Below are 11,022 nucleotides of genomic sequence, written 5' to 3' on the forward strand. Positions count from 1 at the left end.
TTTTTTTTTTTTTTTTTTTTCTTTTGTACCAAGACACTCACTGATTCCTTTCCCTGGCTATCATTTTTTCACTCATAGCCTTCAAAGGAGGAAACCTTGCATCTGGTAGAAATTTGGTGTTTTTTCTCTTTCCATTTCTTACACATGGGGTAGATAAGTTTTCAGGTTAGTGTCTGTGATATCAGCTTCTTCCCCAGTGTGCCTTGAGATTGATATTCATCTTGAAGAACTATGACACTTAGGGAGATAACAGGGTCATCAGAACACCAGCAGAAATTAAGAATACCTGGGTCCAAATTGTAGTATTACTTAGTATCTCTGAAGAATTTTGAACACAATGCTTGACTGTTCTGAGCCTCTGAGCCTGGATTTTGACAGCATTGGTTGGTTTTGGCTGTGAATTTTATCTAAATGGAACAAGACAACGTATATGTCGTCATTCTTGACTTCTGAGTTAGTCAGCTTTCCATTTCTGTAACAAAACACCTGAGAAAATAGATTTAATATCAAAGAGGAAAGGTTTATTTTGCCTCATGGTTTTGGAGATTTCATTCCATGGTCATTGGACTGCATTGCTTCTGAGCTTGTGGTGAGGTAGCACATCATGGGGAGGAGTAACTGGTGTTTCTTTCCTCATGGTGGCCTAGAACAGGGAAGGAGAAGAGAGGGAGTGACAGGACATCTCACGATCCAGTCATCTTGCAAGGCTCCAGCTCTAAACACTGCTGCATTAGAGACCAAGCCTTCAACGCAGCAGTTTCAGGCTGAAACATAACAACTTCTTTCAATCAATATGTTTGTGAGATTTACCTAAGTTGCCTGAACTAATAGAATTTATGGGACTACATTAGAAACCAATTATTTGCCCATCCTACTTGGATTGTGTCAGTTATCTGAAATTGTGATTCTGTCATTATTGTAAATCCTCATGTTCATACTCTATTGAGTACATCACACACTGGGCTCCTCAGAAAGCAACTCTGAGAGAAATAGGAAATTTATTCCTTTTTATCTACAAAATCAAAGTTGCCTTTAAGATCAATACTTATTTAGTCAGCTTTCTATTTGTCTTAATTACTTTTCTTCTTCTTAGAACAAATACCCAACACTCACAATTTAAAGGAAGAGAGATTTGTTTACATCTCGACACCCTGAAAACTGTCAACGCTGAGTTTTTCTGAAATCTATTAAGAGATGTAATGGAGTTTGAAGACTACCTACTGTGCTGAGAAAAGGAAGAAGATATGGTGTATTAATTGACTGTTGCCTTCCATTTCATTTTACAGAGTGGCCAAATCAATGAAGGTCCCTGTCTATGAGACCCCTGCTGGGTGGAGATTCTTCTCAAACCTGATGGACTCAGGACGGTGCTCTCTGTGTGGAGAAGAGAGCTTTGGCACTGGTAGGCTCTGCAGGGTGATGTTACTGGGGAGGGTGACGGCAGCCTTGTGACCCCACTCAGGGAACCTTCTGTGGCTCAAAGGCTGAGGAAGAGATAATTGGAGGCAAAAAATCAGAGATACTTACTAGAGTGTGTGCCAGTACACTCATCTCTTTGGGCTGTTTTATTTCTTCTTTCTTAAAATTTCTGTTTTGAAAAAACTTCCATTATGAAAATTCGAAAAGCTGCATAAGAACGGGGGTAGTGAATCGCCACGTGCACATCACCTACTTCAGTCACCACCGATGCATGTTCCATGTTGCTGGTTGTTTCTACCCCTAACCGCAAGAGAAGACTTCCTCCCTGACTATTGGGAGGCGACCTCCGTAGCTTCTGATGTTATCCAGGGCTAGCTCAGTGTGCATCTGTAAATGTGAGGGAACTTTGGAAAAAGCGTATAAGCACCATGTCATTATCACACTTAAAAATGTTAGAAACTGTTTCTTTTCCTAATACTTTAAAGATGTTGCTCCATTGTCTCCTGGATTGCATAGTTTCCCAGAAGTCTGATATAATTTTATCTTTGTATAAAGTACACCTTTCCAACTCCTTGCCTCTGACTGCCTTCAGTGTTTTCTTATCTTTGATTTGCAACACTTTACTTATAATATGTTTATGGGTGTATGTTTAACCCTCCTTTTGGCTCTCTTAGGTTCTTGGGCCTGTTATTTGTTGATATTTACTAATTTTAGAAAATACTCAGTCACTGTATTTTCAAATACTTTTCCACTCCTATTCTGTGTTTTTCCTTCTGAGGTTCCCATTACAGAATGTTAGATAATTTGTGTCCATACATGCCCCAGAATTCTTACATGCACTCATCTGACTTATTTTTAAATTTTTATGTTTCAGTTTATATAATCTACATTGGCATAGTATTAATTTCACTGATTCTTCCCTTAGCTGTGACCAATTTGCTTATGAGTCTGTAAAAGGAACTCTGTATCTCTCTATTTTGTGCTTTATTTCTAGCATTTCTCTTTACATTTTTATAGTTTAATTTCTCTAATAAAAATACATGTCCACCTCTGTATGCTACTTCTCTTTTCCATGAGATCATTTAACAATATTCAATGTGATATTTTCAGCTCCCTGTCTGCTAATTCCAGGATATGGTTTATCTCTAACTATAGTTCTGTTGATTGCTTTATCTCTTGACAGTGACTGGCTTTTGCTTGCCTTTTTCAGCTCTCAGTTTTTTTTGTTTTGTTTTGTTTTCGTACCGGGGATTGAACTCGGGTCCTTGCACTTGCAAGGCAGGCCACCGAACCGCTGAGCTAAATCCCCAGCCTCAGCTCTCAGTTTTTAACTGAATGTTGTCCAATATGTGGATAAGAGAAGTAAGTTAATAGCATCTTTGCCCAGAAGAGGCAAATCTCTTCTCTTGGGCATTTATGTGGAAGATTACGCGAAGCTAGTCAGCAGCTGAGCTGGATTTGTCTTTTATTGTTTCTGTTATAAACTGTAGTGTCCCACAGGCTTAAAATTCCTCCAACAGTGGGATACTTTTACTATTTCCTACCCTGGGAATGGCTTGTTATGTGTTCCTCCTTCTTCCTCAACTCTCAGTAGTTACTACATGCCTATGACTTAAAACGTGACTTCTGCTTACCATGGCTACAGGATACTGAGTCCAAGAAAACTCCCTATTTTCTCCCTAGGAGCTATTTAAAGCTTGTACTCAGGGCTTACAGCTTTGGTTTCAGACAAGAGAAAGGTTTGGGGGAAGGGGACAGGCTTGACGTTGCTCTTCTAAAAAGCAGCTGATCATCTCCTCCAAGCCTCCCTCCGGTTCCTAACCCTCCTTCAGAGCACCCAGTGGAGGCCTGTGGAAAAGAGTTCAGAAGTGTCTCCCTTGTATCCGAGACTCAAGTGATTTTAAGCTAACATGATAGAATACAGCTGACCTGTAAGTGTTCCGTGAAGGCTGACATGACTTATTATCTACCTGTATGGTGCTCTTTTTTATTTTCCTGTGCTCTGACGAAGGTGAGAATTTTTGTGTCCTATCCATGCAGTGAGCTTGTCACTTTCTATAATTCACGTTATTGCATTGTGGGTATCAGATTGCTGATAAGTTTGAGAACGTTTTGTAGATTTCTTGGTCTTTTCGCTAGGACTGAAGACTTTGCCTTACAGATTTTAATCTCCTAAACAGAGTACAAAAGTGGAAATCCAGAAGTAATTTCTTAATTTCCCCTATTCTCATTGTCCCTGGCCTGCCTTAACAGTTTGTTCCCGTTGTGAACCAGTTACTGTGCAATTTGATAATGAATTTTAATGTCTTTTATATGCATTTCTTAACTCTGTTTTTTCCCTTTATAGATTATTCATTGGAGAAACAGTGTTATATATTCTGTAGAGCTTTGATTTCTGACCTTGCTTTGCTCGTTTTTCTATTTTGTTTAGTGCTTGCATAAGGAGAAACTATTAATGTTTTAAGTTTGCAATCTTCTTAGCACGTTCTGCTATTGATTACCTTTTTTTATTTTCTAAAACCATTACTTTCTCTTTTTAGGTATACAGTTATATAACCTATTGCTAAAATATTTCTATATTTTTCTAATATTGACACCCTTTATTTCACTTCATATTCTTATTGCACAGCTGTCATCTTCAAAATAATATTAAATAATAATTGTGATATTTCATAATTTTAATGGAAATGGATTTAGTATTTTACCATTTGTTTTGGTCATTGCTTTTCAACTTTGGTGCAATCTTTATTATGTTTATGTAGATTATTTGTCAATTCTCATTTTACTTATAGACTTATTAGAATAGCTGTCAGATTTATCAGGTACCTGGTTAGAATTTAATGATATGTTGATATATTTCTTATTATGTAAATGCAGTGAAATATGATTGATTTCCTGCTACCAAACCATACTCGAATTCCTAAGAATAAGTACTATTTGATCATACTTAAACAGATTACAGTAAAACCATTTTAAATGTTCATGTTTTGGGCTATGTTTGAATTTTGAGAGGAATTTCTTCTGCAGATATTTTCTTCTCTTACCATTAATAATCCGGGAAGGTTTGCATATATCTTTGTTTCCTTGGATCAGTAGACCGTACCAAGCTCTCTTTAGTACTCCTGTCCGAATTCAAGATGTACACAGGGCATCCCCTCTTGGGACAGCCAAAACTATTAAACCCTTTCTTTGCTGAGGCCTAACAAAAAGAATAATTTCCTTCCTGTCTGTTGTTCTGTGTACTTACCCTAAGGATAATGACTCAAAAAAATCAGGAATTACGTATTGCAGACAATAATTCTACTCAGCAGTACAATAACACAAATCTAGCAACTGCAATGAAAACTGGTAAGTCCAGGTTATCCTTTCTGTCTTCCATAAGCATTTACAATATACCATATACTTTATAATCTCTATAATAGGATAAAATATTAGCTGTTAAATCATGTGACACCCTTAATAATAAGTAGTTGTTTACTTGAGTTTAATAAGAGTTTAAGGTACTCTCTTAGATATTATATAGAATATAAAGTGCTTAAGACCATACCGTTTAGAATACTCAGAAGGATTTACTGCTCTATAAGCAGAAGCTTTACAGAACCTCAGTACAGGAGTAGAAAATACGATGCAGGAGATGAGAAAAGGAGACCGTGCTTTTGGACTGGGAGTTTGAAGTAGCCTTTGTGGAAGAGATGGAAGTTAAGCCAGTGCTGAAGAAATGGGAGGATTTGTGCACACAGAGATGAAAGAGAAAGCCCCTGCCGGATGGAGTGACGTCAAGAAAGGGATGGAGGTGGGAGAGCAGGGACATGTGCTGTAAATAGCCAAATGTTTGGTGCTGTTAGAGGAACATGTTTCCAAATGTGGATTGAGACTTATTCGAGGTCATGACATTAATGCGATATCATTAGTGCTTTAAGAAATAAAAGAGAAACTTATCAGAGGGAGCACTGCATTTAGCAGAGATCTGTTTGGAAATGTTAATGTGTGTATAGAAATATACAATAGAAATATAAATATACATTTATATGAAATATATAGAAATATGATAATAATTATATTAAAACACACACATATATGAAATATATAGAAATATACACATATATAAGTATATAGAAGATATATAGATAACTGTATTTTAGGTTATGGTGAAAAAGATCTGAAAAGGACTGCTCTACAGCAAGAGTCAGCAAATTTTTTCCATTAAGGACTGGATAGTACATATTTCAGGTTTTATGGACCACAAGGCCAATTACAGTGTCTGTCTCAGTTACTCGACTCTTATCACTGTAGCACAAGGGCAGCAATAGATGCTGCATAAACAAATGATCATGGATATGTTCCAAAAAAAAAGTTAGTCAGAAGAATAGTCGTGAGTCCAGATTTGGCGCAGGGACTGTCACTTGCTCTCCTCTGGGGTGTTGGGTAGGGGATGAGAGGGAGTAGCGAGAAGCAGTCCTGGAAATACGGTGAGGAGGAGCCAATTTTTGAAGCCTTTTGCCCGTGTGGCATCCACGCTGGGACTTAACTAGAAACAGTAAGCCACGCTCTGCACAGCGAGAGGTTGGCTTGCAGACACTTCTCAACAAGTTTGCACTCACGCAGTTGTGCTGACTGTAACATACGGGGGTTTTCAAAGTATTTTTATCATTGTCTAACATTTTCCCTTCAAGGAGCACAAGAGCTTATTCAACATTAGGGCACCCTCTCCCATTTGGAAGTTAAAGTGATTTTAGTCTCGTTTGATAGATGGTGCCTCCAGGCCCAAGAAATAATTAAATGACTCTCCCAGGCCCCCGGGGTCTGGAGAAGATCTCCAAGTGCATTAAATTATAGCACAGCTGAAGGAGTGAAAGGGTCTCCTGCTCTACAGTGTTTGCTGCTTTACACCGTGCTGATCAGTCTTTCGGAAGAAAGCAGAGAAAGCAATAGCTCTTTCCATCTCTGAAGCACTGAGCAGGAAAGTCTGCAGCAACTGGACCACTCAGTCTTGATGGAAAAATGACTTCATTCTGCTCTTGCACTGGCTTCCCTAATGCCAGTTCCTGGAATGGTTCTGAGTTGGCCTTGTGAATTACAGGGAAAGTTGTTGAAAATACAGATTTTCTATCCAACTTTGAATCCCTGGCAGAGCAGAGCCTGAGAATCTGCATTTTATTTTATTTTGGTTTTGGGGGTTTTCTTTTTTGTGGGGGGTGTTGAGACAGCATCTCACTATATAGTTGATACTCACCTGGAACTCACTATGTAGCCCAGGCTGGTCTCGAACTCACAGTGATCCTCCTGCCTCAGCCTCCCGAGTGCTGGGATTATACACATGCACCACTACGCCCGCCTAGGCTTTGTCTGTTTTGTTTTGTTTTGCTTTTTGTTCTTATTGTTGCATTTTAAATAAATATCCTCAAATAATCCTGACAGCCAGCCAGGAAAATGAAGTATCATGTAATTGAAAACCTGTATTTTGGCTATTCGCCAGGATTGTGGAGAGTCTTCTCCCGCCCCCATTGAGTTTATTGGTACATTTTAGGTAGACAGTACAGTTACATTCATTATTGGGATCTTGTACCTTTACATGCCAGGTTTTGGTTCTCATTTTTTCCCCTTGTCCCTGCCCTCCCTTCACTCCTCCTCCCTCCCCCTTTACAAACACTTCATTTCTATTTCTTCATTTTCTCATATTTTTTTCTTTTCCCTTGTTAGCTTTCCCCTCCCCTTCCCACTTTCCCTACACCTTTGTGAAGAGTGTTATTGAGTTGCCACGTGAGCTTTGATCTGGGCAGTGCAGAGACGAGAAGTGGGAGTCTGAGCATCCACATTCAAGACCCTTGCCTGCTACTCGTGGACCACCTAGGGGGCCTTTCTGAGTCTCATTTCTGACCCATCAAACTTGGGAGGTCATTGGAACTCTCTCTCTTAGGATACAATTTTCAGAATCAAATGAGCTAATTAAGGAATATGAATGGAGAAATGGAAACATTCTCATCCTAAGACTGCAGAGAAGCCACTCATGTATCCAAGCTTTGCCAAGCAGAGCCTTTTCCCAGCATGCCTGGGGGCATGGAGCTAGGGTACCAACCAGGACTGCATAGTTCTGTGCTTGGAAATATAGTATGGATCTGCCTCAGTCTTAAGACTATCAAACCTTTGCCCACAACTAGATCCAGGTACAGCAACATATATCCCGGTAGAAATTCTTCCTGCTGGCAACTTGAGCTCCTAGAATGAGCCAGAGTAACAAATAGTGGTAGATTCAGTCTGAGGGTTTTGTTCTATGGAAAGATCCAGGTCCTGTACCCTAGGAAACTTGTGTTCCTTGCTCTATGAGAAAATCAAGGTCACTTACAAACCCAAATCATCCTTTGTGCTAGGTCCAGGTGTTCACTCACTTCCTGGAAGTGGCTGTGGAAAACTACTTTACAGGGCGAAAGGGGAACAAGGAGAAGGCTTTGTAAATCCTCAGATTTACGTGGAAGACTCTATCCGAACAGCGGTCTGGCTCCTATGCTAAAGTTCCTTTAAAAGAATCTAGGCCTATTCCCATACACAAAGAAGATGTACTGACATGATGAAATTAAGATTCAAAAACTCAAAAATTGATTTTTTTTCTATTTGCTGAAAATGTTCCACTGGTGTCTGTCATTCACATCGGTTTTCTAAGAAGCCATACCTTTTCTGGAGTATGCGCATTGTCATAGCCAGAGCTTGCCCCTTTACAGGTAACTCTGATGAATTGTTTTTGTGAATGACTAGATGATCTCCAAGCTCGACCATCATCTTCAGTAGTTTTGTTACATTTAATGCGTATTTTTTTTAAAAAAGCTAATGTCAGTAACCGTACAAATCTGCCAAAGAAAATCAGGCAATACAACAATTGCTTCCAAGAAAATAATCCATGTTGAGTTTTCCACAATCCACAATCATAGCTTTTTTTGGTTTGTTTGTTTAAACGAGCATCTAGTATATCTCAAGGCATTCTGAAGAGCTAGGCATTTGAATATCCTAAGATCTGGGGGGAATTCATGAAAGCAAAACCACACCAATGTAGACCAGCTAAAAGGGGTTGAATGGATTGAATTATGGTAAAATCAGTGTTATATAAAGTTTAAAAAGAAAGTTTTGATGTTTTCATTCACACTGTAATTATCAGCACAAATTAATACATAACATATTCCCTCTTGATCTTGAAGGGAAGACCTCTCCTGAAGCCAGTGATAATAAGCACATTTTAAACTATTTGTAATTTGTGCTTTTAACTGACTCATTTCCCATGTCTGTGACTGCTGACATTAACTGAGAAGTAGGGATATTTGACAGTTGGCTGTGCTCCAACTTTAGCAATTTTGGGCTATATGTTAAATTTTTGCTGTCTTTAGTATAGTCTCTGTGCTCCATTGTTTTATGGTTTATATTATTGACTTATTCTCCATTTACTTTGTGAAAAAACATTTTCTTTTCTCCAATAGTTGTGCAGCTTTTAATCCTTCCACGGCATGTCTCTTCATTTATATTTCACATGTAGACTTCATACATCCTATTCTCAAGATTAAGTCCACCAGAGTGACGAAGCACACATACTGACTACCTTTAGGTGTCACTTAGTTTTACAACTATGTTTCATTTTCACAGTCAAATAAAGGAAAGCTTCAGACTTTTCTCTAGGTAGTCGTGAACTCTAGAGTTAATATTTTAACTTCTGACCAGTTTGTAGGAAAGAGGAAAAGGCCCACATTTCTGTGAAGTTCAGATGACTGAAGTTCTTCCATGATTCTTTTTCTGCTTTGTGTCCAGCGTGTGTGACTTTGGCTGGATTTCAGAGGTAGGGTGAGGAGCAGTGCTGTGGTGGCAGCGTTATCAGCGCTGAGAGAACAGTTTTTCTCCTGGACTGTTAGGAGCAGGTGGTGTGCACAAGTGGGGTTTGATTAGGTTCAGCAGAGTGCAGAGGTGCTGTCATTGACACCCCCACAAGCTCCTTTATAGAAGTGGAAAATAAAACTCCCTTCTGGATTCTCTGCAGACTATCACCTCAGTGCTGGGAAACTGAGAATCCTTTTCTTAGAGACTTTATGACTCCAGTTCCATTGGCCATTCATTTGATTCCCCAAATTGAGGAAAAGTGGCAAGAGGGAGTGTTGTATGAACAGAAACAGAGGAATGAAACTTCTGAGGCTGTATCCACACTTACCAGTCACTTACCAGTGACTTCTGGGACTGGGAGACCTGGAGATCAGGGCCGTTGGTCACAGACCGAAGACTTCCAAGCAGATAAAGCATTTCTTTGCACCGTCTAACACAGGACTTTCTAAGAAGGAGGCCCATCCTTTGGGATTTAGATGCAGTCCTTAAAGATGTGCTTTGAGGTTTGCTTACTTGCCCTCTGGGAGATGACTTGTCACAAAGTGGCTCTATCAAGAACATAGTACAGTGATCACTGAGTGATAGGTCTTCAACCCAGAGCCCACTGGAGAGATTTCATTTCCACATATGACCTGTCAGGGAGCAATTCTTACAGGGCTCTGTTGTTCTATTAGCCTTAATTACAAAGGAATAGAGTGGGTGCATGAGTTTGGAGGTTCTACTTTCTATGCAGGTGTGTTTCTGCTGTGGAGTGCCAACTGTCTGGCTGTGCATTTGTGAAGTATCCGCTCCTCTGGCATGGATGGAGGATTGCCCAGGGCCTGTGTTAATTAAATAGTGCTGATGTGTATTATTTAGTAGTACCTCCTAAGTGATAGCACTCCCTATGCTTTATTTCACCAAGTCCTATCTAAAAGTGAGGCAGAGACCAAAATGACTCCCAGCTTGTAGATGAAGACATTGAGCCTTAGGAAGGAAGTGTAAGCCACTGGTCAGGGTCATATTGGCTAAGCTATGATTCATTCTTAATCTCTCTGACTTGTTTTGAATGGTGGTGCAGTGAGTACCAGGAGCCTTGGGAGGATGGTGTCCTAAAAGAGCACAGCACGCAGAGGCTCCAGTCTTGACATCTCCTCCAAGTAGTTGAACTACCTTGGACAAATAGCTTCACTTCACTTCCTCATTTGTTTAACAGAATGACTTGCAAGGATTTTTTTCCATTATAAAAATGACATTGGCTTGCTTTTAGCCAGCCTCATATTCAGGGTGAGTGAATCTGATTACGTACACTGGCCTTCATACTAGAGGTTCATTCACTCACTCATTTATTAATTTGATAAAGGTTTTCTGCACACCTTCTATGCGCCCTGCCCAGGAGAGGGTATGGAGTAATTTCAGACTCAGGCCCTTCTCTCATACAGCTTGCAGAATGTGACTGTGGCCAGCAGATTAGCTATAGTCTGTCTGTGTCAAATGCTATGATTGTTTTACTTATTGCAAATGCATTGCCATGAACCGTTATTCATTAGGAGCCATGTGGCCCTCGGCAAAAGATAACCATCTTGGGTCAGGTGCTGCTGTCTGTCCTTTCTGAGCCCGTGGGCTCTAAACCCCTGACATGTAGGAGAACTTTGTTCTTTCTTTGATGAGCATTTGCTACATTTGAGAGCATTTCTTTTTAGGTGTAGAGATCTGACATTATTTTTAGGGAGGCTTGATTTTTTTTTTTTTTTTTTTTTTTTTTTTTTC

General features: G+C 39.6%; 1 protein-coding gene across 2 annotated transcripts in view; it reads left to right on the plus strand.

The window, feature by feature from the left end:
- The window catches only part of Pgm5 (phosphoglucomutase 5), a 174,610-nt gene that overhangs the window by 104,322 nt on the left and 59,266 nt on the right, over positions 1-11,022 (plus strand). For both annotated transcript variants that reach the window (XM_010605863.3, XM_010605865.3), the window contains exon 7: positions 1,287-1,402. In XM_010605863.3, the coding sequence (XP_010604165.1) occupies positions 1,287-1,402 (116 nt within the window). The remainder of the gene's footprint in view (positions 1-1,286; positions 1,403-11,022) is intronic.

This window comes from Fukomys damarensis, unplaced genomic scaffold (assembly GCF_012274545.1).
Source record: "Fukomys damarensis isolate Sample0158 unplaced genomic scaffold, DMR_v1.0_HiC HiC_scaffold_31, whole genome shotgun sequence".
In the NCBI taxonomy this organism is placed as follows: Eukaryota; Metazoa; Chordata; class Mammalia; order Rodentia; family Bathyergidae; genus Fukomys; species Fukomys damarensis.